A 27,290-nucleotide genomic window follows, 5' to 3' on the forward strand; every position below is an offset into this window, starting at 1 on the left:
ATAGGGAAGTGTTCTGGCGACACTGATGCCAAAAGAAAACAGCGCCAAGAGAACACTTGCCCAAAGAGCTCAAACTCCAACAGAGACATGCACAAACTATATAGAAGAAGTACTCAAGTTGTGCAAGATCATAAACCCACGGATGTCTGAGGACGACCGAGTCGGACATCTTCTGAAAGGCATCGCACAAGACGTCTATAATTTTCTGATAGGGAGAGAAGACCTCACGTCTGTCTCAGATGTCTTGCGTCACTGCCGTACATTGAGACGTTGAAGACCCGTCGCATTGCACCCAAATTTGGACGACTGGCAAACGTGACAACTGTCGCCAGCGTCGATACCAGTCCATCCACCGACCTTGCCTCTACTATCCGGGAAATAGCACGCGAAGAACTGCGGCGACACAATGAACTAGTGTGCAACACAGCTCAACCACCGGCTACGTACCCAGTGTATCACTCGGCGCCCACAGCACCATGCGCTACTTTGCCACATCTGTGTGTGCACGGACGTCGATGTGGCTGGAACGACGTGGCCACATCTGGAGACGTTTTCCGTCAGAGCAGCGGTATGGGCAACGCTTTCACTCCAGCCGTGATGCACAGAGGCGAACGGCTCCTGTTCACGTACTGGTGTGCTGTACCCTGGTCGACAACCTCTGCCGGCTGAGCGCTTGGAGCGGCATTTCGTCGAACGTCATCTGCCCTTGTGCTACAACTGTGGTATCGAGGGCCACATCGTCAGGTACTGCAACGTGGCCCCACAACGCCGCCCAGCCGCCAAGGTACGACCGATCAACAACATCTGGCCAGCAACGTGTTGGCGGTGCGTACACATATCCACGCGGGATGTCCAATGAAGAACCTGGGAACACTGCGAAACCGTTCCCCGGCTTCCGATCGGAGCTTGACACCACCTTCTATATATATTATATATATAAGTGGTTCTTGAGGGAAAGGGAAAGGTTGGCGCTATCTTCTGCAGCCCTTGAGGGAGCACGGCTCAGCGCCAACGGGGAGGGGTAAGTGGGGAGCGAAAGAAGGGATAGAGTGGAGTCGCCATGGCTGGGCGAAGCAAAACCGGCAGGCATAGGCGGCACGTATCAGGCCGAGATGAAAGGCCTTGGTGTGCTGCAGAGTCTGCAGGGGTGTTGTGCCAGGCTGGTCAGGCCCGGGGTGGGTGGGAGGCCGTGAGGCCTTCCCGCTTGTAGAAATGTCCTTAGAGGCGTGCGGAGAGCCCTGACGAGTCAAGGAACTCCACGACGCCTCGAAGTGCAACAAAGGTGGTGTCGGCCGGGGAAGAGGAGATCTTCCTCCTTGCCAGAGGGGAGGCCCAGGGCGGCGGAACTCCTGCAGGAGTGGGCCCCGCTGCTGGAGGTACGCCGGGCAGGCCAGCAGGAGATGTTCGATCGTCTCCGGCTCCCCGCAGGAGCTGCAGGCCGGGGACGTCGCTCGTCCCAATCGGTAGCTGCGTGCTGCCGTCCAGCTGCAGCCGATGCGGAGCCGGAGAAGGAGCGAGGTCTCCCTGCGAGCCAGGCCTCGCTGGGGGAGTGGTCGTGGGGGGCATCCCAGTGCCACCCGTTTGTCTGGGTGGTGGGTCGCCAGGTGTCGCCGCAGCCTCAGTCCAGTGAAGTCGCCCTCCGTCACGGCCCGACTGAGGGGCACAGTGGTGTGGTGGGCGTCCTTCGCCAGGGTGTCGGCTGCCTCGTTGCCCGGGATCCCTACGTGGGCGGGATCCAGTGCAGGGACACCGGGTGGCCTGCGTCCTGCAGCGCTGTCAGCCGGGTAGACAGCAGTGCGACTCCAAGGCTGGCGCTTTCTGGCCTCTGCAGGCCGAGGAGGGCTGCCTTGGAGTCGCAGAGGATGGCCGCTGGTACCCCAGGAAGCTCCTCGGAGAGTAGGTCGACGGCCAGGTGGAGGCCTGCCACCTCCGCTGCAGTCGAGCTGGCGTGTCTGGGCAGTCGACACTGCCTGCTCTTCTGCAGGGCTGGTGCCGTGCAGGCCGCCGTGGCAGAGCCGGTGTCCGGTATCACCGAACCGTCGACGTACACCAGGAGGTGGTCTCCGAGGGTCTCGTCCAGGAGGCAGGCGGCCGTCTGCTGCAGGGCGCAAGCGGGCGAGCGCCTCTTCGAAATCCCGGGCAGCTCCGTGGCGATGGGGACAGGAGGCCTCTGCGGTGGGGCCAGCTGTACCGCATTCGGCGGTGGGTTGCCAACCACCTCCTCGTAGAGGCGGCACAGCTGACCCATCCTTGAGGAAGGCCGGGCCTGGAGGCGACGCAGCAGGCCTCTGCCATCAGGAGCATGGTGGAGGCGGTCGACGTGCCTCAGCCCCTGCTGCAGGAAGAGGAGCGACAGGGGCCATCCTCCAGCCTCCGCAAGGGTAGCGGCAATCTGGGAGCTCTGGGGGACGCCCAGGCAGAGTCGGATGGCCGCCCGGTGACACCACCTTCTGCTCCTCGCGTCAGCCGGTCACCCTCTCCCCGCGCCGCTACCCGTCGCCTTCGCCGGAAAACTAGTCAGCGCGGCCGTTGGAGGTGAGGCCGCTGGACAGTCTTCGATTATGACAGAAATATCTCCGCCAATTTGCATGTTTAAAAATAAGATTTGTGTACGTGTAGACGGGGTCTCAACGATGGCCTTAGTAGACACTGGAGCGACCGTTTCCGTAATGTGCCACGCATTCAAACGCCTGCTAGGACGAAAAGTGCTGTTTTCGTGGGACCGTGCCGATGAGTTTCGTGGAGTGAGTGGAGAACTATTGTACCCTGTAGGTGTGTGCAGTGCAACAGTTAGCTTGGGTTGTGAAACGTTTAACGCGGAGTTTGTAGTTTTACCTCATGCTACGCATGACGTAATTCTGGGCCTCGATTTTCTTAAGCTGTGTGGTGCCAATGTCGATTGCCGAACGGGAGAAATTACTGTAGATTCGAGCCTTCCGACCGTCTTTGTGGAACACCCGCCGTGTTACGAATGTGCCCTTTGTGTGTCCGCAGATACCGTCGTACCGCCGCTGTCTGCCAAATGTGTCCCAGTCGCCTGTTCTCCTGCAACCGACAGAACATTTGAAGCTAACGTAGAGCCCATTCACCTTAGTTGCCTGAAGAAGCATGTTCTGGTGCCCTATTGTACGCTGTCGGTTATCGGCGGGCGTACTGTATTATGGACGATAAATTGCTCCAACGAACCCACAATACTACCGGAGGGTCTGAAACTTGCGGCTATTCGTGAACATCAAGTATTGCAGAAGCCCCCGATGCCACGGATGAGTCCCAGTCGGATGCATGCGCCACGGACACTTCGATGATGGCTATGATAAACAAATCGCTCAGCACTAACAAACGTCAAGAACTGGCAAATATTCTACGAAAACACTTCGCGGTGTTCGACTTTCCCAGCAAGAGGCTCCACCATCCATTCCCCCTTCTCGTGTACAGCATCGCATAGACACGGGAACTCACGAGCCTCTGCGACAAAAGCCATACCGGGTGTCACCTTCGGAGCGCAAGGTGATCAATGACCAAGTCCGTGACATGCTGAAGAAAAACGTTATCCAAGAATCGAGTAGTCCGTGGCAGCCCCAGTAATTCTAGTTAAAAAGAAAGATGGCACATGGCGATTTTGCGTTGATTACCGCCGCCTCAACGCCGTTACCAAGAAAGACGTATACCATTTGCCACGGATTGATGATGCTTTAGATTGCCTTTCTTCGGCCTCATACTTTTCGAGTGTAGACTTGCGGTCCGGATACTGGCAGATTCCGATGCACAAGGCAGACAAGGAAAAAACGGCATTCGTTACACCCGACGGACTTTTCGAATTTAATGTGGTGCCGTTTGGGCTGTGTAACGCACCTGCAACTTTTGAGCGCTTCATGGACAACATTCTGCGTGGTTTGAAGTGGGATGTCTGCATGTGTTATTGGATGATGTCGTGATTTTCGGACGCACGTTTAGTGAACACAACGCTCGCCTCAATCTTGTACTAGAGTGCCTAGGCAAAGCACGCTTGGTACTAAACTCCAAGAAATGTCGCTTTCGAGAACGCCAAACACTAGTTCTAGGCCACCTAGTGGACAAAGAGGGCATAAGACCTGATCCAGCAAAAACTGCTGCGGCCGAAGCCTTTCAGCAACTTCGCTCAGTAAAAGAGCTACGAAGCTTCTTGGGCCTGTGCTCATACTTCCGTCGGTTTATTCCCGGATTTGCTCACATCGCGCATCCATTGACGTGTCTGCTTCAGAAAGGCGTTCAATTTGACTGGACCCCAGAATGTGCGTGTGCTTTTCGTGAATTGAAGTTCCGTTTGACGTCCCATCCAGTTCTCAAACACTTCGATCCCTTGGCTCCCACTGAACTGCACACGGATGCTAGCGGTATTGGTGTCGGCGCAGTTCTTATTCAACGCTTCGACACCAAAAAACACGTCGTAGCGTACGCCAGTAGCTCTCTGAGCAAGCCCGAGCGCAATTACATCGTCACAGAACAAGAATGTCTCGCGGTGAGTTTCGCAGTACAGCGCTTTCGGTCATACTTGTACGGACGCCCTTTCACCATCGTCACAGACCATCACTCGCTGTGCTGGCTCGTCAATCTGCGCGATTCATCTGGTAGGCTTGCACGTTGGACACTCCGTCTACAGGAGTACGACTTCACCATTTCCTATAAAAGCGGTCGACGGCACTCCGACGCCGACTGCCTGTCGAGGCTACCGCTTCCCACGACGGACTGTGACGAGGGCAACTTTGACCACTACATCGTAGCCTTGGAGCCAGCATTTCCTGATCTCAATACCTTTAAGACTGAGCGGCAAAACGACGTCACTTTAAACTGCTTGCTGCCAAACAGAAATCAGCAGCCAATCGTTATTGCACACGTGATGGTCTTCTGTACAAGAAGAACTATTCTCCCACAGGCTCACCATATCTCCTCGTGGTCCCGAAAAGTCTACGCACTTCCATCTTGCGGGCTATGCATGACGAACCAACCTCCGGTCATTTGGGAGCAGCTAGAACACTTTTCCGTCTTCAAGAACGATTTTACTGGCCTAATATGCGTCAGACGACACAACAGTACGTGTCTAGCTGCAACGAATGTCAACGTCGCAAACGTCCCACAAGTCCTCCTCCTGGTAGATTACACCCTGTGCCACCCCCAAGGACTCCATTCGAGCAAGTCGGGATCGACCTTCTCGGCCCGTTTCCACGGTCCTCCAGTGAAATCGTTGGATCGTAGTGTGCACTGACCACCTGACACGCTACTGTGAGACGGCCGCAATACCATCGGCTACTGCAGCCGACGTGTGCGTTTTCTTACTACGTTTTATCATCCTTCGACACGGGCCTCCTAAAGTCGTTATTAGCGATCGCGGGCGACAGTTTACTGCAGATGTGGTTGAAGAGATGCTTCGCCTGTGTTGTTCAAGTTTTCGACACTCTACGCCGTACCATCCACAAACAAACGGCCTTACGGAACGCACCAACAGAACTCTCACGAACATGTTGTCCATGTACGTGTCGACGGATCATAAGAACTGGGACAGCGTTCTACCTTTCGTAACTTATGCATTTAACACCGCCCAGCACGAAACTACCGGCTACAGCCCCTTCTTTCTTCTTTACGCTCGGCCGCCACGTTATACCCTCAATACGATCTTCCCATTTCTGAACCACGATGATGCCTGCATATCGGAGACAATCTGTCGTGCAGAAGAAGCCCGCCGCCTTGCTTATTTGCGCACTCTTGCTTCACAAGATCGCTCGAAGGCACGTTACGACCGCCGACACCGACACGTCACATATGATCCCGGTGACTTAGTGTGGATGTGGACGCCTACCAGAAAACGTGGGTTGTGCAAAAAACTACTGGCGCACTATGTTGGACCTTACGTTGTGTTAGATCGTATAAGCGAAATGACATACCGCATAGCACGTCTCCTTTCATATGGTCGACGGTCTTCAAAGACTGAAGTGACTCATGTTGCCCGCTTGAAGCCCTGCACCACTCGAGATGCTGTTTGACTTGCCCGGTGGGCTTCTTCTACGTGGGGGGATGTGTTACAAGCGCGAAAGCCTTGTATGATTTGGGTATGTGCCGCAGCAGTAGTGGGACACGGAGTACGAGGGGGGCAGAAGAAGACGTTCTCCTAGCGATAGCAGAACCTCGGCTGGCGCCCAAGACCGTCGGTTGCGTCCGAATAAACCCTCTTTTCACGGAGAGTTACCTGTAACAATATATATATATATATATATATATATATATATATATATATATATATATATATATATATATATATATATATATATATATATATACAGGGAGCCTCAGCTATCGTTAGCCAGAGTTTAAAAATACTCCGACGCACCCTAAGACGATGCGACCAAATACATTTTTCTTACCATCGTATGGAGTGAGTCAGGCTATTCTTGTGTTCCGAATAATTGCTTATTAGTCAAGTATAATTAATTAACTTCCGAAGCAACAAAGTTAGGCAAGTAATTCCTATAGAAAAGAAGTAGACTGGTCTGTCAAACGCACAATTAAAAAGTTTCTAACTTTCTATCTATTCATAATTGGCGTTTTCCAAATTACTGCAGATGCCCACGAAATCAAAAAAAAAAAAACCACGTGACATACGCGCTTGCGCGCCGCGATTGCAGTGCTCTCAAACTTCTCTCGTACGAACGAACATCGCATTTAGCCGGGTGTACCGCCGCTTAAAAGCGAAATGGCTGTGAAGCAGGAGGTGGTCGTGCGATCGAAATCATCAACCGTTATCGCTCGCGCTGCATAAAGCGATTGACAGGCGCGGCAGTTCCGGAAAGCGACAAACTCATGTGTCGGCTGTTGAAGCGAAGTTCTTTCGAATGCGATGCCTTATTCACACGAAGAAAAAGCAGACATTGTTCTTGCCCTAGGTGCTGCAGGAGGACAGAGACGGCAGGCTGCAAGAATATTTCGCAGCTGGAACCCTGGCACGCGACCTAGCCTGATGACCTTAGTGAATAATTATGAGTCATTGAAGCAAAACTTGGCTGCTTTGTAAGGAAGCGGCAAAGAGCTTCACCAATAAGTGACGAGCTGCGCTCCAATGTGTTGGCGTATATGGCGACGAAGCCACACGCTAGCAGACGTAGCGTGAGCGCGGCGACTGGAGTGTCCAAATCAACTGTCTGGATGAGCAGCTGGACTGCACCCCTATCATCTGCAGTTGCATCAATGCCTGGAGCCCAGGGATATTCAAAACAGACTCGACTTCGCGAATTGGATTTTGATTCAAGTGGAACAGGATAGTGACTTTCTAGGCAAGATACTCTGGACTAACGAGGCCACTTTTTCCCGAAATTCTCAAGTAAATGCCCACCATGCACACTACTGGAGTGACCGAAATCCATACTGGCTCGGAAAATCCCGCCACCAATATCAATGGTCTTTTAGCGTTTGGTGTGGCGTACATGACAGCAAAATCATTGGCCCGTTATTTTTGGACAACACGCTGACCGGCCGGAGGTACGTAAGTGAGATTCTTAAAGGGCCTGTTGAAGACTTCTACTGCGACATGCCGCTGGCTCGGCTTGGCGCGATGTGGTATCAGAATGACGGGGCGCCAGCCCACAGATTTAGCGAAGCCCGCGCATGGCTTGATCTGAACTTCCCAGGGCAGTGGATTGGGAGAAACGGGCCCGTTCAGTGCCCGGCAAGGTCACCCGACCTTAACCCTCTTGACTTTTTTTTTTGTGGGGCTACATTAAGGATCGCGTATACAACACGGAAACGACGACCCCAGAAGACTTACAGGAGAGGATAACTGAAGTATGCCACGACATTTCACCGATCGTACTCAAAGCAGCGACAGCAAACTTGCTCAAAAGGTCCCAGTGTTGTATCGCAACACAAGGTGACCTCTTCGAGTTCGTGTTGTGAAAGCGCATGTCGCCAAATAAACATGACATCAATAAAAAAAAAACAGTCTATGGCCATTGAGGTCTCCGTTATTCCGCCATTGTCAGCGTTTTGAAAAAGTTTTTTGGGGCATATTTATTGTCCTTACAGCCATCGCGAAATGACGCAACCTTTCCTTACGGCAGCGCAAACGATACTCGCTGCGACTGCAGTGCTTATTGCAATCATGAACTGCCGCGAGGGAAGCGATATCGCTGGCGTAAATCACACAACCAACGTCTTCGCCTTCGACATGTCGTCTATTAAGCGGTGGTACACCCGGCTAAATGCGATGTTCGTACGCGCGAAGTTTGAGAGCACTGCAATCGCGGTGCGCAAGCGCGTATGTCACGTTGTTGTTTTTTTAAAGCGAAGCTTTGTACCTCTACCAGCCAAGGGTTCTGTCGTGTCCGTCGTTGTAATCAAAAAACGATCCCGACGAACCGCTAACAATTGCAGTATAGCTTACTTGAATTCAGGCATTCAGCGTACAACTGAGCACTCGTTTTCGCAAGAAAAACCACAAAAACAAGCTTCAAAGTGATGAGCCAACATGATGGATGATAAGGGCTGCGGGCAAACAACGGAAACAGGCTCGGCGCTGTCCGTAAGATTAGATTGCAGCTGTTGCAAAGCTTATGCAGCTGCTTGAAAGAGGGTTGACGTCATTCGAAACCCTTCCAGCCTAGTAACTGCTTCGGTTCATTTTCTAGACTATCCCACTATGGGGTAGTCTAGTAGTGTATATCACACCGATCATAAAGCAGTAGTGAACATTGTTGTGAAGTAAATAATAATAAAGGCCGTAGTTAAAGTTACGTTGTAGTGTGTGAAATATCAAGTGCGCCGCAGTCACCGTGAGGGTGGCGTAAAAAGCTTCGCTTTCCAACCACCTTCACAGTATGGATTGGCGGGCAATTTTTTTGTATTTCGCGGCCATCTGCAGTAATCTGGAAAGCACCAATTATGAATAGCTATAAAGTTAGAAACTTTTTAATTGGGCGTTTCACAGACAAGTCTACTTCTTTTCTATACGAATTACTTGCCTAACATTGTTGCTTCGGAAGTTAATTAATTAATCTTGACTAATTAACGAATTAATCGGAACACAAAAAATAATCTGACTCACTCCATACCTTGGTAAGAAAAATGCATTTAGTCGCATCGTCTTAGGGCGCATCGGAGTATTTTTAAACCCCGGCTAAACATAGCTGAGACACCCTGTATATACTGTACAGTGCTCACTGATTGAAACGCGACAATTTAGGCCTAACCAATGTGCATGCTTTTGTTTCCACCGTCGGTAGTTTGTGTGACATCGACGCAATCTCGACTCGTACGCTTAGATCAGAGTCCGCGTCACCTTTCGTGACCAGATTCGAAGCAACATGGCATGGTACTCTCGAGCAATTGCACAAAAGGAGTCTTCTACCCAAATTTGCCTGTCGCGTTTCAATCCGTGAGCACTGTACATGTGTACAGTATATACAGCGCTTATATAGCCCTTGTGCACCGCAGCGCCCCTAAGTACGGACGAGAGAGAGAGAGAGCGCGCGTCGGGAACGAGAGGGAGAGATAGAAAGAGAGCACAGCTGAGCCTCTAGCGGGAGCGGCGAGTACTAGCGTGGTTACGACGGCGCGACGAGGAACAAGGCTCGACCCTAAGGAGCTTCGCCCCTAAATCTTGCTGTGGCATAGCTCAGCCAACCCTGGATATGCAAAGCGAAAGCTTGTTTTTTTTTTTCATCCAAAGCCAGCCATTGTCTACGGTTGGGTCCAGCTGTCGCCGGCGTTTGCGAACCGAACGGCTCGCTCTTCCTCAGTTGCCGACGCTAGCTTCGCGCGCTTCGCACTCCGGACCCTCTGCAGTGGGCTTCTTCGATTTTCGGAGTTCTGGGAGCTGTTGTGTCTGGCGGTCCTTCGGGACACAGGAGGCCGGCGCCAACTCAGACGCGCCAACTTGGCGCCCCTTTCTCGCGGCCGAGAATTGTCACCTGGGACTGAGGGATTAGCAGTTGGTCTCCGGGCTACCTCATGCGTGGCTAAACGGCAGCGTCGCCCCTTGGTGCGGTCCCGTGAATTACCAGCGCCGCCCGAACCACGACGACGCTACGCCGACTGCTGCCTTTCGAGACAGCCACCGCCCTACCTGGTTCCGCGAACTGACCGCTATGGAGAGGCGAATCTTGAAAGGGGCCCGTGTCTGGCAATCCCGGGGGAACGACATCAACGTTCGGCTCCCAAGGTGTCAACCGCTGCCTGTGTTCGGGGGCGACCTAACAAGATTGGAGGCGGAGCCCGGCGGGAAACGACGACACATCACGTGCGGGATATGGCCACCTGATCCAAGATGCTGATTGGCTAAAAGAACTACAGTGTGTTCCCTCGTCGAGTGAAAGAGGGAAACGAAAGGGATAAAACAGGGGACTTGAGTGGGACGCTGGAGGCTTGAGGCTTGACCATGTAGAGCACGCTCGACCATGGAGAACGCTCGGAGATGTAAACGCTACCACATGCAAAGATGTTAGCACGTAGACGGCTCCAATATCATGGAGTCCATCTTGTAATATACCATGTACAGTGTATATAAAACAGTTTTCTAATCTCCCTGGATAACTCCTCCTCTCGGCACCTGGCACTGCACCATACATGGAACCCTTCGTGGACCCACGAACCATCACCATTCGCAACAGTGGCTGGCAGCTTAAGGGATCGGCCTGCGTTGGCTACATCGGTGTGGTGAGTGCTACGTGTTTGCTTGTCTTTTCGCCAGACTCATTAGCGCAGGTGACTAAGTCGTTAATGGTGTTTGAGGTTGTTAGTGATTTTGTCTCACAGACCAAGAATAGTGTCTCGTGGGCTGAATTACTAGTGGGGAAGAAACACATGGTGCACTGTAAATACGGATAAGTTTGAAATCCAGGAACTCCTCAAAAGTTGTGAGCCGATGGGCACTTTGGTTGTCCCTGCGGTAGGCAAAAGTCAACAATTGGAGCTTTTACAGAATGAGGAAGTGAGTGGGGAGAAGGCCGGAGAGGCCAGGAAAATTGTTTCGTAAGCGAAGAGAGGAAATTCTGCAATCTCCCAAAGTAGCAGCGATAAGGACGGGCTTAGTGCCGGAGTTTGCGCTTCATGTCGCCAGAACTCTCTAGTACAAGTAGGTAGTTGCTAGGAGAGTAACTTTGTGTTTTCTGGCGGGCACCATTTTGGGAAATTCACCTTCTTCAAATAGCGAATTTTAGGAAGGGGGAATTTTGAAGGCAAACGAGATCGCTATGGAGAAATTCAGAGTGCAGGACCTCCTTCTAATTTGCGAGGAGTTGGGCATTTCGGTCGACTCCGCAAAAACGAAAGAAGCGGTTCTCGACGTCATGAAGGTAGAAGAGGTGACGGTCGAGGAAGCTGATGAGGCTTGGGAGACAATTCAGGAAAGAAACCAAAAGGCAGAGGAGTGCAAGAGGCGCGAGCTTGAAGCTGTTGAGAAGCGCGAGAGGCGCGAGCGTGAAGAAGCAGAAAGGCGCAAGCACGATGCCGAAATTCGCGAGAGGCGCGAGCAAGAGGCAGCGCGACGGCACGCTCTTAGGTTGAAAGAGCTCGAACGGGAAAATCAGATGCTCAGAGGGCGGACAGCGCGACGCCAGCTCCACACTTTCGAGACAGACGAGGGTATTGTTAATTTCCTCGCCGGTTTTGAACGAGTGTGTGAGAAAGAGGGTGTCAGCCGGGACTTGTGGGCCGAGCGATTAGGAGCACTTCTCCCGTTTAGTGTCGCCGCGTGTTTTATGCATTGTTTGTCCGAGGAGAAAGCGCGCGACTACGACAGGGCTAAGAGGGCTTTGTTCAGGCGCTTTGGTGTAGCATGGCAGGCCGACTTCGAAGGCCCAAAAGACAGTGACAAAGCCGAGCCTGTCGAAGGTAACATTAGCACTGAGATGACTAGTGTAGAAAGCTTTGGAAAAGGTGTGATGCAAGTGGCACACACACAAAGCGAAGAGAGCGGGGGACCACCCGAACCAGAAACGGAAGGCCCTTTAGGCCAAGTGCGTACGGCGGCGGCAATTTCGGCCAGCCTGCCAGACAAGGTCACGCATTGCTTCTCGAATAGGTCGGAGCAAATGCTGAGGGAACCGGGAAAATCAATCTCCAGCAAGGGAGCTTTCAGGGCAAAAGCACGTGAGGAGACTCAGAGACTGATAGGCTTATTCCCTATTGAGCAGCGGTCACAGGACCATGGAGCGATTCCAGAGGCAGCTGTAAGCAGTGATGAGTTAGACGTGTTAGTAGCCGGAAGCGAGGTGAATGCGGTCACCGAAGAGAGTGGTGGTTTTCCCGCCCTAGAACCAGGGGCCGACTTCGAAGGCCAAGATGGCAGTGACAAAGATTGTTCAGACAGCGCTGAGAGGGCTGTGGTGCCCGTCGTTAACGGAAATAGTCACAAGCGCGAAGAAGCACTTGTTCCGCCGTTTAGCGAGGCTGTTTCGGAAGCAAGGGCCGACTTCGAAGGCCAGCGAGAAGTTTTGCATGCTATCGACGGCAGTGATGGAGCTAGGCCAGCTGAAGATAGACTTGATGACGAGCTAACATGCTCAAAGATCAAATCTGGTTATGCTCTATTATAACGGCAGTCGCACTGTGAAACCAAAAAGGGTAACGAAATTTCAAGTGCGTGTGCCGATGCCGCAGGCTCTGCGAAGCATGCCAAACGAAAAAGGCGTAAGCGCAGGACGAGAAAAGCGAACGCGGTGGAGGCGCTTAGAGTCAAACTTGCGAAGCGCCAAGGCGACATTAGTAGATGTGCTAAGGTCACGATCCAGCCAGAGACGGTGAAAAAGCAACGGAGGACAAACCCCAAGCTTAGGCGTTTCCTAAGATCGGGGATCGGCATGACACGCGTCGCGAAACGGAGAGTTTCCCGAAGACTCAGGTGTAGTGACCGTCACCTGACCGCAACGCGTAAAGTGCACTGTAGACAGAGGGATGGCAACTGTCGCCTAACCGCCTCGCGTACAGCGCATTGTAAGCAGAGGGACAAGGGGAAACGTCCTGTAGGCTGTTGCAATGGCCGATCACTCGCGGGGGAAAAGAAAAGGCTGTGCTTAGTGCGCGCGCGGGTCTGTCAATGCATTCCCCTCACAGTACTTGGAAGCGGCTGTTCGAAAGTCGCGGCTACAAGGTGTATCAGGCAAATTAGCGGGTTTTGCCTTCTTCGCGACGGCACCTTGCGAAATCCCCGGAATGCGCGACCCCCTCGTGTGCGTTTGAAAGAAAGGGGTGCGTTTGGGGCCCGCAAGTAAACAAGGAAGACGGGTCGCAATTTTTTTTTTCTTTTGTATTCTGTCTGCCTGAGATTAGTTGAGTTTTGAAAGTTTGAAGCGCGTAAAGAATGCCGCAGTTTTTTGTTGTTAAACTTTCCGGCTCAGGTTAGACTTATGATTTAAAGGGGAGTGTGTACGCGGCGACAGATAAAGAATTGAATTGCAAACAGTGTCAGGGTTGCAAATAGTTTAGAAGGTCACGCGCAGGTTGCGCAAGTTGATGACCGGAGCTTTTGCACGAGTTTGTAATAAGTCGTAGATGGTTTGCCCATTTGTTATCTAGTATATTGGCATTATGTAATGATTATGTAGCTCTCTTGTGCTGAGTGTTACGGACTATGAATTACTGAAGGCCAGCTCTCCCTTCGCCTTCCTGATCTGTGGAAGCTCTAATTCATAATTACTTAGCTTCATTACATAAACCCAGTTGGTGTCTGTTTGCGAAGACACATCATCGGAAGTTTTTTGGTACTTGTCCGGAATAACAGCACCTTGTGTTTCAGGGTTTTCTTTAGATAGGGGGCAGTCAGATTTTTGGAATTGGTAAAGTCTGGCGATGAGAGTGGCTTGCAGTGGCGCTTGCAGCATTGTGTGTGGCTGACAAAGGTCGCTCCTTGGAGCTTGTCATCTTGTATTTCTGCAGCCCAGTCAGAGCCCACCTATGAAGAAACCTTTGGCGGGAAGATCATCATTCCTGGAAGCAGCGGCCCCATGGCTTTGAGCGAAGCAGGCATCAAACCGGCCGAGCTGCATGGAACAACTCGACCTCCCGATGCATCATCTGGCGGCGGGGGTGCTGTTGTGTCTGGCGGTCCTTCGGGACACAGGAGGCCGGCGCCAACTCAGACGCGCCAACTTGGCGCCCCTTTCTCGCGGCCGAGAATTGTCACCTGGGACTGAGGGATTAGCAGTTGGTCTCCGGGCTACCTCATGCGTGGCTAAACGGCAGCGTCGCCCCTTGGTGCGGTCCCGTGAATTACCAGCGCCGCCCGAACCACGACGACGCTACGCCGACTGCTGCCTTTCGAGACAGCCACCGCCCTACCTGGTTCCGCGAACTGACCGCTATGGAGAGGCGAATCTTGAAAGGGGCCCGTGTCTGGCAATCCCGGGGGAACGACATCAACGTTCGGTTCCCAAGGTGTCAACCGCTGCCTGTGTTCGGGGGCGACCTAACAAGATTGGAGGCGGAGCCCGGCGGGAAACGACGACACATCACGTGCGGGATATGGCCACCTGATCCAAGATGCTGATTGGCTAAAAGAACTACAGTGTGTTCCCTCGTCGAGTGAAAGAGGGAAACGAAAGGGATAAAACAGGGGACTTGAGTGGGACGCTGGAGGCTTGAGGCTTGACCATGTAGAGCACGCTCGACCATGGAGAACGCTCGGAGATGTAAACGCTACCACATGCAAAGATGTTAGCACGTAGACGGCTCCAATATCATGGAGCCCATCTTGTAATATACCATGTACTGTGTATATAAAACAGTTTTCTAATCTCCCTGGATAACTCCTTCTCTTCGCACCTGGCACGGCACCACACATGAAACCTTCGTGGCCGCTCGGACCGTCGACATTCACAACAGAGCCCGCGGGCAGCCAGACGGCCGCCAGCTAGTTCCGGTTGTGAGAGGAAACGGCGTCATAGTCACGTGGGCTGAAATTTCAAGGCGGCCCGCAGGTTGTAAAATCGAATGCCGGGGAGGGAGCGCCGGCGTCGTCTGCTCATTTGTGCGTCGTCTGCTCATTTGTGCGTTCCCCGCTTGTAAGCATGATTGCCGAAGAGCTGCTCGCGATGATCACATCGCTGTTCGGCGTGCTTTTCGCGAGATCATCCCCTACTCACGAGCCTGACGAAGACTACATCGGCGATGAGTTCGCATTGGTTCTGCATTTAATGAAGTTGCATAGACAGGATCGGCACAGGGTGCCCTTGTACGTTGAAAGTGTCGTGCCAACGTACATGGAATTTGAGTTCAAGAAGTTGTTCCGGCTTTCAAGAAGCACGTGCGGAGCCCTGATTGAGGAGTTCGAAGCGTCGAGCTACTACCCAGAAGGTACCCGAGGACGTCCCCAAATTTCGGCCGAGAAAACGCTTCTTATTGCGCTAACGTACATAGGCACGCAACAAACTATGTATCACATTGCCGACAAGTTCGATGTCAGCGAATCAACCGTCCACGGAGCAATTAGCCGTGTCTTGGACTTCATTTTCTCTATAAGTGCGAGAGAAATCTGCTGGCCTGACCGCGACGAAAAGGAGCGAAGCAAGCGGGCCTTCTCGGAGTTGGTTCGTCGCAGGTCGGGGCTCCCGGACGTCATCGGTGCCATCGATGGATGTCACGTCCGCATTTCTAGGCCCTCGGAATCTGAACAAAGCTATTACAACAGAAAGAAATTCCACTCGATCATTCTTCAAGGGGTCTGCAATGCAGATATGCTGTTCATCGATGTGTTCATCGGAATTCCCGGGAGCGCCCACGATGCTCGGGTTCTCCGGGACAGCTTCCTGTACGACGAAGCACCGACGAATTGCGAAGGTATGAAATTTCGTACCCCTGATCTATTATTATTATAATGCAAAATGAAACTAAGTATAGCACGCAGAGGATCAGAAAATACATGCATGCCCACAGGCAATTGTGATGAATAACCGCAATGCGTAGAAGCTCGAATATTTTATATAGCTGTGTATAGCTTCGTGTTATATTCAGCCTGCGCGTGCTTTAAATTATTTTATCGCTATACGTTAACCGCCGCAGGAGGCTATCTCTTGGGGGATGCTGCGTATCCCTTGACGACGTGGTTGCTGCCACCCTACCGCCAGACTACGGCGAACTGGCAGCCATGGATGACTGCATTCAACTACGCGCACAGTAAGCAGCGAGTGGTCATCGAGGGGGCCTTCGGAATCCTCAAAGCTCGGTTCCAGCGGCTGCTGTGGATTGATGTCGGCAGCATCAAGCAAGCGGTGCAGATTGTACTTGCAGCCTGCGTGCTGCACAACAAGGCTCGACGATGCGGCGACTTCGTGGAGGACCTCGAAGCGAGCGACAGCGGTACTGATGTCTCGTCTGCAGAGCCTGCCGAAGGTGATGACGCACCAGCCCTCTCCGCAGCAGCCTTCCGTGATAGCATCGCCCAGAGCCTCTAAATGTAGCATGGGTTTATTTACATTGGTGACTTGCCTGTGATATTCCCTTAATGTATGAATGACGCACACCCATATATATGTTTTGTTTGCCAGTTCCATATTTTTTTTTTTTTCAGTATCGGTCCACTGTCCGTGCACTTTTCTTTTTTTTTTCTTTTTACTTTGCTGTTATTCTTAAGTTATAAATCAATATATATATATGCCCAGTCCTGTTTTATATAGCTGCACTTATTTTTTAATATGCATGTGTCTTGTAAATTGTGCTGAAATTTAATTGTGCTTTCATCTTAGTTTGTTCATGCATTGTATGCTTACTTAATTTTAATGCCGAGTGCACCTGTGTATGTGACTATTTATTTGTTTCTTTATCTGTTCACTTCATCCTCAAGATAGATTACCTTTTTTTGACATATGCAACTCTGGATCCCTTGTTTCTACACACATTTTAGTATTTTAACATGATTACTGTGACACTCGCTGTGTCAAGCAATTTGTGCACCCTTTTGACAACTAATTTGCAATTTCATTGTTACTATTAAGTATTGATTTCAAACCAACACCATGCCTACGACCTGTGGTTGTTTACTGCATGTTACATCTCAGTGTACACATGCGTGCACGTGATGTTCCCTTTTTGAAAGGCAGTAACATTTTAGTATTTTAACATGATTACTGTGACACTCGCTGTGTCAAGCAATTTGTGCACCCTTTTGACAACTAATTTGCAATTTCATTGTTACTATTAAGTATTGATTTCAAACCAACACCATGCCTACGACCTGTGGTTGTTTACTGCATGTTACATCTCAGTGTACACATGCGTGCACGTGATGTTCCCTTTTTGAAAGGCAGTAACTGTTACAAAAAAATGTCAAACGATTTTATGCCAAGTATAATGACTGCCACACTTTTTTACTTGTAGTAGAAAAGTGAAAGCCAGTTAACATTTCTTCCTCAATGATGACAATAATCTCATAGCTCTGTGTACCAGGCCCTGTATTGATGCTCAATCACTACAATAAAAATTATTTTGCACTTGTTATACACGTCTTCTGTGTGATACATACTGCATGTGATACAACTACATTGACTATTGTTGTATTTGCACTACAAGTTTCTGAACAGATGCCTGGCTACATGTGGGTTCCTTTGTTCAGTCATACTAGGCTAGGTAAATATATCCAAAACCGATACAAAATAGGGGCTTTAAATTTAGCCCACACTACACAACATATGCTTAGCCCACACTGCAACATGTAAACTTGTTGCATAATGGACAGCATTTGAATAATCAAGGACCCCAGATTTTTTTTCAATTAAATATTTATTCATCAAGAAAAAAAAGGAAAGTCACTAGAAAAATTTTTAAATATACAGAACACCTGCAACAGATAACAAAGAACAAAGGTATAACACGACAATTAAATGGCACAAAAGAATATATAATAAATGAAACGGAAGAATTTATATGAATAAAAAGACAATGCAACAAATAAAAGAAATGTTATAATTTAGATATTAAGGAAACACTAGACGACACAACAATTAAAGGCACAAGAGAGCAATATATGATAAATGAAAAATAACAACTTATGTGAATGAAAAGGTGTGATGAAATAAATAAAATAAATATTATAATTGAAATATTAAGGAAAGACTACACGACACAACAATTAAAGGCAGAAAAGAGCAATATATAATAAATGAAAAATAAGAATTTATATGAACGAAAAGGTCCGATAAAATAAATAGAATGAATGTTATAGTTTAAATATTTACAAGTCATCAGGAGCAGGGTGCTGCTGCTGATGCTGCTGTACAATAACATCTGCCACCTGCTTCATAGCAGTGACAGCCTCCTGATAGATCGCCATGACCTCGTTGTGGCGCCTTTCTCTATTCTCTTCGGCCCGTTTGAGGTAGCTTAAAAAACCCTCTATAAGCACCCGGTTTGGGTCCTGTCGGGGTCGCCTTGCTGAAGGGCCCTGTGGTGGTTGCTGGGCTGGACTGGGCTCCTGTGCTGGACTGGGCTCCTGTGCTGGACTGGGCTGCTGTGCTGGACTGAGCTGTGGTGATGGACTGCCTGGGTGCAGCTCCATCACGTCATCTGCTGTGCTGCCCCTACTTGTAGTTGCCTGGGGACTTTCGACAGCTGGCGACTGGGGGCTTGAGGCAGCTGACTGGGCACTGATGGCAAAATACTGTGGCCTAAGTTCATTTGCTTTACAAGATAAAGGGCATTCTGCACTGAACGACGAGCATGCAAGCAGTAGTAATTACTTATTACCCACATCACTTAATTATAATAAGGAAGAGGCGCTATTTAGGCATGGAAGGTGATTATTGATGGTAGGCGCACAATGTATTTCCAGAAGAAACAAAATAGAGAACAATTGTAACTTGCCTCAATATTCGTCGACGTCCTGCCCCTGCGACATACACAGGGTTGAATGAATGCATAGTCTCGAAGACCTCAGCCAGCTGCCTGAAAAACCGAAATCAGGGCTAATTTTGTACAAGCTTTTCATTGGCACACTGCTTTTCAGCATTTACCTTCATAAAAGTCGACGGCTATACAAATATAGTGGACTCATTGGCATTAACATGAAATCTGGACCATATGATTCACTTCCTTTTTTAGGCTCCAAGTGGCTACAAAATTCAACTAAATATTTACATTTAGCTCATAGAAGCAATATCATAACATCAGAAAAAAAAGAAGTCACTAGATAAATAAAAAAATATGCAGAAACCCCTAAATCAGATAACAAAGAACAAAGGTACAACACCACAATTAAATGGCACAAAATAATATATAATAAATGAAAAGGAACAATTTATATGAATAAAAAGGCATAATGCAAGAAATAAAAGGAATGTTATAATTTAGATATTAAGGAAAGACTAGAAGACACAACAATTAAAGGCAAAAACAGCAATATATGATAAATGAAAAATAACAATTTATATCAATGAAAAGGTGTGATGAAATAAATAAAATGAATATTATAATTTAAATATTAAGGAAAGACTAGACGACACAACAATTAAAGGCACAAAAGAGCAATATATGATAAATGAAAAATAACAATTTATATCAATGAAAGGTGTGATGAAATAAATAAAATGAATATTATAATTGAAATATTAAGGAAAGACTAGACGACACAACAATTAAAGGCACAAAAGAGCAATATATGATAAATGAAAAATAACAATTCATATGAATGAAAAGGTGTGATGAAATAAATAAAATACACGGCTATACAAATATAGTGGACTCATTGGCATTAAGATGAAATCTGGACCATTTGCTAATTTACGATGCACTTTAAAATTCTTTTTTAGGCTCCAAGTGCATGGCTACAAAATATCACGGAAAAACAGTTTTTAAACGATGTAGAATATATAGCTTGAACTCTCAGCCATGCGAAAGCATTATTTTGAATTAAGTCAAATTACCATGCATGGAAGTGTTTCAAAAGTTTTCTCACTCTTCAAAGTCGCAGGTCTTCCGGTCACTGCCAGACATACAGTTATGTTGCTTCGTTGCCCTGTACTTCTCCAGAGCTCTCCACTTATTTTCGATCTGAGTAAAGGCCATATTACAATTGAATCGTTCATTGATTGATTTAGTCAACATCTCCCACACCTCCCGTTTTGTTTTTTTCCGGTTTCTTATGTCGGATTGATATTTTTTAAAAAGTTCAATAAGAAATAAAACTCTGGCCTCGGGCCACAGCTCTTCTGCCCTCTCCTTCGAGGGACCCGGGACCGGGACCGGTGCTGGAGCGACCGGGTCCGGGACTGCAGCTTCTGTCACCTCAACTAAACGAACTGCCACGCCGCCTGCAACAGCAAAACCACGCTGCGCTAAGATTGAGAAGCTACACGAAAAACAATTTCGCAATCGTGAGAGGAATAGCTTATAACTATACCTGCGGTGATGTAGAGCGGGAGGCCATTTTCAATGATGGGAAATCCATCACCATCCAAGGCCTGAAAGATCTCCGTCTCTTCACCTCCGATGAGCACCCGTTGAGACATCCTGCAACGTACGGAGCGAAGTGAGCAATGAATCGGAAGCTGCGACTGCAACTTTTTCGCTAGTTGTAGAAAAAAAGAGGAGGATACCACCACGTAAACGTTAGATACAGGAAGAGATACCACCACAGAAACCACAAAAGGCACCGCAACGTAGAAGAAGCGCCTATAGCTGCAACCTGCGAGAAACAAATCACATGTATATACACAGGACGCCCCGAAAACGGAAGGAAACAAGCGTTGACTATACAAGTTAAAGGTTCGCCGCCTCGCCTATCGCACTTTCTCACAAGTCGGAACGCAGTTGAGAAGATATCGGCGATACGCGCGCGGTGAGAAAAAGCCACACGCGTGAAAATGATCGTATCACCGAAAGCCACAGCTCGCAGCGACACGTCGCTCGCCGGCGTTGTTGAGTTCACGGTCTCTCATCTTATTTTGACAAGATGCGGAAAAACAGGATGTCGGTAAATTTTCGGCACCGTAACGTGTGGGAATGAGCGTCTAGAACCTGCGCGGGATACGCACGACGCCGATAACATCCACACGATAGCGCGGTGCGCTGTTCACGGGTAGAGGCTTTACGGGGGACACACACACACACAACTTCCATTGCTTGCCGCCTTCGGTATCGCACCGCCTCGCAAGGCGGTACTTTGCGTTAGAACGCCGTAGCACCCGAAGTAATGAAAACCGAAGGTTAGCCAGCTGGCTGAGCGAGGTTAAGAGGGAGCTTTATCTCGTGTGCTCCTATCTAAAGACATGTAAAAGGCGAATTCGTTTTTTTGTCAACCACTGCACCGCGTTTCTGCGTTTTTAATTGAATAGGCCGCGTCGGAGTTGAGCGCGAGCTAAAGCTTCCACTTAAGCGCCCGCGCTGCAATCCGTCAAGTCCCCACAAAGATGGCGGCAAGCGCGCATCGCCTCTTTTTGTCGTCTGCTAGCCAGAGAACTTCCAGAGAGCAGCCAGAACAAAATCGTCCTGGCTGGTTCTGGCAGCCCGCGGGTAGCCAGAAGCGTCCAGCCCGAGTAAAACGAACGCGCGGCGGAAGTGCGTCACGCGGTCGGCGGGGCAACCCGAGAAAAAACGAAGGCGCGCTGGCTGGCTCTGGCAGCCCGCGGGTAGCCAGACGTGGAAAATCGAAGAGGCCCAGTGAAGAGATCACTTCCATCGCATCCTTCCACAGAGTGAGATGTGCCGCACACACACTGCAACTTGCCGTCAACGCAGCGCTGCGCAAAGACGAAGGGGCAAAGGAGATTCTGGCACTCATTAATGCCACAGTGAATGTTTTTAGGCGCTCTTGCTACTGGACTGAACGTCTGAAGGTGCTTTGCGGAAAAGATTTGATCCCCCCTGCCGGAACAAGGTGGAATTCTCTGGTCGCGGCACTCAAGCGCTTGACGGAGGCAACATTTTGAACTTATAAATTATTGTGTTATTGCCGCTTTGTTAAACTTGTCAGCATAGCGAACTTGCATAGGACCGCGATCACTGCTAGCGTTGTAATCTGTAATCGCAGCCACCAGCGGTAATGCTTTAAAAAGCGGTGGAGGCGATCACGGCCAACGCTTGAAGGAATTTTATTCCAGCCAAATGTGTTGAATTTTTCCTTCGGAAAATGTAATATGCTTAGCAAGTCCGATGGGAGCATTTGATCGTCTCCAGCGTCATTGTCACTAGAGGAGAAACTCATAGGCAAACGTGTACAGTTCTAATATAGACAATGTAGAGAAATACAGGGAGGGGGGGGGGGGGGGTAGCAACATTTTGGTTAGACAACAAAAAACTGTTGCCTCAATACATCTTGCATAGTTGTGCAGAAAATTTTCTAGCTATACCAAGACACGAACGACCAGCAATAGAGACTGAACGCTGGTCTAAAATCGAAGTTCGAAAATCTGTGACCGAAAATCTTTGAAATGGGATACCAAATTAACACGGGGCGTCCTCTCCTTCCCTGTCTTGTTATGTGGCAAGTCGAAGTACGCACGCAATAGGCAAGGCAGACTGCGGACATATAATAGAAGCTGCTTGACAGCGAGGGCTGCAGCATTCATTCCGCTCAGTTTTAATACAGCTTGCGCCAGCAGGCATACTTAATGGCATTGGCAAAGAAGGCTCGCAATGGCCGCTGCCGCAAACAGTTCAATATCAGGCCCTTGTGTATTTATATCAAGCCGTGCGGTTTTGGCATTTGATTGCGATTCGAATTTGCAAAAACATTTACCGATTTTTCATGAATAGCCTTATTTTAAGCAGTGTTTTATGATTATTAATCGTCCTAGTCACTGCTTAAACAGAAACATACCGTAAACTGATTAATTTCCCTTTCTCCAAAAGCAGACACCTTGCTTATAAACGTATATCGGGCAAAACTCTACTGTCCTTGGCTAAACTTTCCGTTTGTTGGGCTGCTGAGCACGAGGTCGCGGGATCGAATCCCGGCCACGGCGGCCGCATTTCGATGGGGGCGAAATGCGAAAAACACCCGTGTACTTAGATTTAGGTGCACGTTAAAGAACCTCAGGTGGTCCAAATTTCCGGAGTCCCCCACTACGGCGTGCCTCATAATCAGATCGTGGTTTTGGCACGTAAAACCCCATAATAAAATTAAATTTCTTTCTGTTTCAGATTGATGTCGTCAACTCCGTCATGAAGTTCTGAAAGAATATAATGAAAGCAACCCGACAAGACGCATAAGCGTTTCTCAGACGGAAATGAATTCTGGTCGTTTTTGTGAAATTCTGGCGCTGCTGAGGCCTCTTGCAGACGCCACCGACCGGTTGCAATCGGACGGAGTGACGTCATGTGACTTACATATCAGCATTAGCTCATGCTACGCGCAAATCAACAATTGCCGGACTTCTGAGTAAGCATACTATTCTGGGCACGAAAAAGTCGTAGGCAGGAAATAAAAATCGGGGTTTTTAATGTTCATAATCCTTGCGTAGGACTTTCCTTGACATGTGAATGGTTCGCGATTAATTACGCATACCCGCGTGATTTCACTAACTTTCCTCTTATTTCGTCGCTTCGTCCTCTTGGCCATGAACTGCGAGAAACAAGATTAGTGTTGAGATTTCGATATCCGATGAACAGGTTAAAGTATGAATAAGTGCAGCTAATACAGTTTTGAATCGTATAACGGGATCACGAATAGAAACAGCCTTCCTTTTTTTTACAGGCTATTTGGCTCTCTAAAGCCTAGATACCTGATCAATAGGGTTATTGACCTACAAAGTGGCGGGTCGCGTTTTCTTTTTAATAACTGATTGCCATTGTATGGCTATATACCAAGCGATACTAGCAGTTTTTTTTAGATAACGTTGCAGTAGTAGTACATATTTTTATCTCAGGTCAGTAATTATTTATTCCCTTTCAGATTTCCTGACCTAAAAAACACGGTCCTGGAGGAACTCAACCGCTTCGAAAAAGTGCTCTATGACGACTTTTTTGTGGCTTCAAGTGTGCTCCACCCACGACAAAAACTCCAAGTATTTAATGCATCGGTTGCTCCAGGGCTTGCAAAGCCCACAGCAAACGAAGCAACAGCCGCTGTTGAAAGGCTACTTGAAGCCCACGTGCAGGTAGCTCACCTTATTTTTCGAATGGGTAGAGTGAAAAAAAAAAGTGAAATCAATCTAGTGGCTAATTCACTACCAAGTCAAACGTAAAGATAGTAACGAACCTGTACGCGGGTACCAAACGTGTCTTCCTGTGTGCCATGATCAGTAACTTCATAATTTAAATTAATGAGACTCCAAGGATGTCGCCTTCGATTCTGAGGCTGGCCGAACGTCATATCACAATGCATGAAACTGTATTGGAGTGTAAAGTGGAAATCTAGAGGGTTGTTACGAATAGGTCTTTCTCATCCAGCGTTACAAATCGGCCATGTGTTGGAAAGACACTGGGGTCGAAATTTTTCTCGTGCGCTTGCACATTTATGAAGTGTGGGGTCGAAATTTTTCTCGTGCGCTTGCACATTTATGAAGTGAAATGTATGCATGTGTTGCTCTTTATTCTCAATATCGGCTGTCAACTAGTTCATTCATATTGCTTTCTCATAAAAGTTGTGCCGTGTTCATCTACCCAAGTTATTTTTTTTTATTACGAGAGTCGGTTTCTATCGCGTACTTACGCCGATTCTTTTACTAATACTTCCCTTCGAAGAGAGACAATCTTAGCCTGTGAAGCAACCATTTACAGTATTGGATGTAATAATTTTGCCGATCAATTCGGCATTCAAATGACGCATTACGAGTTTTGTAATATCGCGTCCCTCGCGTAATATTTTCAAATATTGTATTGCGAGTTTTGCAACCTTAATGCGTCACTCGCGTTGTATTCCCATGCTTCTTTTGAACAGGGCCTAGCAGCCACTGCTGACAAAGCGTCCTCGCAACAGGCTCAATGTGACGTGGGGCAGGAAGGGATAGGCAACGCACGCGACCCCTACGCACTGTTGGATGTTGTTTGTCCAACAGCACATCACGAGTGCATCACAGCACATCACGACAGCGGACGACATGTTAGCTTATTGGCATAAGCATGGGGAAACATTCCCACGTCTCGCAAAGCTCGCAGTTGTGTGCTTAGGCGTGCCCGCGTCATCTGGAACAGTTAAAAGGCTGTTCTCAACGGCAGGGGCACTCCAACGAGCAAGGAAAGCTTCGCTCGTTGCACGCACCGTGGAACAGCTGGTGCTCGTTTCCGAACATATCTGGAAGGAGAGCTCTGGCAAATGATGGTCCGGATCCAGATGGGGGGGGGGCGGGGGCGGAAGCGGGGTACGTTTATTTTCTCCGTTCTACACGCTGCGAGAACAAAAGCAACAAGGCTTTAATAAAACATGCCTGGCATTTTTCATTGTGGCTTCACTCAAGGTGTCGAATTCTTGGGACCCTCAACACCGGATGACATTTGCTGTGGGGCCTCAGATCTTGGGACATGGCACTAGGTCTGCCTCAGATGAAATGACTATATAAATAAAAATACAATTGACAAAATATCAATGCAATTTCTGTGACCTTTTAAATGAAAGCATTAACCAAAGTCTCGCAGTTTTTACTATACCCTTATAGTGATGTTTAACAGTGACACTCTGAAAGTCACTGAATACCTTTGTGTTAAACCTGCATTACACTAATAGAAATGATTTGCAAGAATTATTGCATCACGAATATGGAACTTACAAGCAGCAAACATTGTAACCAAGTAAAGAAACAGTATATCAAGGCAAAGATAAAAGCGTTGGGTCATGTTGACAGGGAGTTGCAACTGACACGACGTAGAATCAGATAGTGCAACATAAGTTGAGCGACGACCTTGTAATGTCGGGAAGCAGGTGTGTTTCCTTAACCAATATGCAATGAACAAAGCAATTAGTGTGAATCGTATTGCACGAAGTTCCCACAGTGTACTCACGTAATACATCTAACGTAATACAGCTTAATTTCGCTTACATTGTGAAGATAGCATGTTGTCCAGCAAGTGCGCGCGGGCGCACTTGCTGTCATTGCGACAACGAAACGAACGCCACACTGAAAACTAGCCAAGCCCAATCCCCCTTTGGCTTGAATGTCAGAGCAATGTAGAAACCTTATGAGCAAAGAGATCGGGAAATGTGTGCGCGAGTCGTCCTATAGTGTTAGTATGGCCAGGGAGCGTAAAACAAAGAATGAAAAATAAAAGTAAAAATGCAAAAAAGACGAACATATGTAACAGCTTAATTAAAAAGTAAGACAAAAAGGCAATGAGTAATATAAATAAAAAGAAACTGAATTCAGCATATAGTGACTCCATCAGTGAAGAACTACCGGTTTTCTGCTGTTACAAATTGAATGTCAAAATAGTGAACAAATGGTACACCACTTATTGTACAGAATTGTACGAACAGCGGACACGCGCGCGACCGCATGGTCACATTCAGAGAAATCCTCCTCCACTACTGCAGAGAGCGATTATGCTACCCACCAGCACACAAAACACTGAATAAATCTCAATCCACCACTTGGCGACTACTTCAGACGCGAACTTTCCCAAACCCCGTGCTATACCACCGAATTTACCCCGATGCATACTCCCCACTAAAGCCTGTGAGGCCCGCGCTGACCTCAATCACATAATCTGGGCATGCCCGAAAGCTACACCCACCAACACTCACCGCACTAACACTACACACATCATAACTACGGCCGAGCAGTGGGAGACTTTGCTGCTCAGCTTGGACCCAGAGGAGCAGCTCTGGGCCGTCCGGATGGCCGAAGACGCCGCCAGAAAACAAGGGCTGGCCGCCGTCTGAGGAAGGGGAGGCCTTGGGGTTAGTCTCCCAACCCCCGCCGCCCCCAGACCCCATCATGGACAAAAAGTTTTATCTCTCTCTCTCTGCGTTGGCGAAGGCACTTGAATCCTCCGACTATGCGACTTCCGAAAGCAACAAGTGTTTTCACTGATGCCTTTTTTATAGCGAAGCTGTATGTGGCTAGCCGAGTCGTCCGTCTGTCTCCTGTATGCCGAAAACTATCATCATCAGCAATGACTCGAGCGTCGTCTTCCGCAGCTGGATCGTTGGCGCCCCTCGGGTTGCGCTCGTGCTTGGCACGCACTCGTGCCACTACTACCGCGTTCGTCGTCGCCTTCTTCCACAGCTGGCTCCATTGCCGCTAATCATTCCAGCGTAGAATTTCACTTCTCTGTCGTCGTAATGGGGAGGCCGCGTTTGTAGGGGTATGACCCATTCATTGTCTTACGTGACGGACAGATGAAGCCATTTCGAGGAATCGCAAGCGACAATGGCGGGCCAATGCTGCCAACCACGCCACCAAGCAAAC

At 48.8% G+C, this 27,290-nt stretch overlaps 4 protein-coding genes across 8 annotated transcripts in view; 2 read left to right on the forward strand and 2 right to left on the reverse strand.

Annotated features, from left to right (window-relative positions):
* The window catches only part of LOC119437340 (uncharacterized), a 583,955-nt gene that overhangs the window by 339,053 nt on the left and 217,612 nt on the right, over nucleotides 1–27,290 (reverse strand). The window lies entirely within an intron of this gene.
* LOC119437342 (uncharacterized) overlaps nucleotides 1–27,290 on the forward strand; it is a 528,585-nt gene that overhangs the window by 130,548 nt on the left and 370,747 nt on the right. The gene's annotated exons all lie outside the window — the stretch shown is intronic.
* LOC119442995 (putative nuclease HARBI1) lies at nucleotides 14,847–17,048 on the forward strand. The gene is made up of 2 exons (XM_037708106.2): nucleotides 14,847–15,795; nucleotides 16,018–17,048. Exons 1-2 carry the CDS (start codon nucleotides 15,027–15,029, stop codon nucleotides 16,407–16,409), a joined length of 1,161 nt encoding a protein of 386 aa, XP_037564034.1. The 5' UTR covers nucleotides 14,847–15,026; the 3' UTR covers nucleotides 16,410–17,048.
* LOC119437343 (translation initiation factor IF-2-like) lies at nucleotides 18,125–21,249 on the reverse strand. Of its 2 annotated transcripts, XM_037704387.2 has the most exons (4): nucleotides 20,348–21,239; nucleotides 19,904–20,258; nucleotides 18,814–18,894; nucleotides 18,127–18,596 (listed from the first exon to the last, which is right to left on the reverse strand). In XM_037704387.2, exons 1-4 carry the CDS (start codon nucleotides 20,454–20,456, stop codon nucleotides 18,185–18,187), a joined length of 957 nt encoding a protein of 318 aa, XP_037560315.2. In that variant the 5' UTR covers nucleotides 20,457–21,239; the 3' UTR covers nucleotides 18,127–18,184. The 2 variants fall into 2 exon arrangements, with proteins under 2 accessions (XP_049516406.1, XP_037560315.2); XM_049660449.1 differs by lacking the exon at nucleotides 18,814–18,894 and having other exon boundaries at nucleotides 18,125–18,596; nucleotides 20,348–21,249.

The sequence above is a fragment of the Dermacentor silvarum genome, chromosome 1 (assembly GCF_013339745.2).
Source record: "Dermacentor silvarum isolate Dsil-2018 chromosome 1, BIME_Dsil_1.4, whole genome shotgun sequence".
NCBI lineage: Eukaryota > Metazoa > Arthropoda > Arachnida > Ixodida > Ixodidae > Dermacentor > Dermacentor silvarum.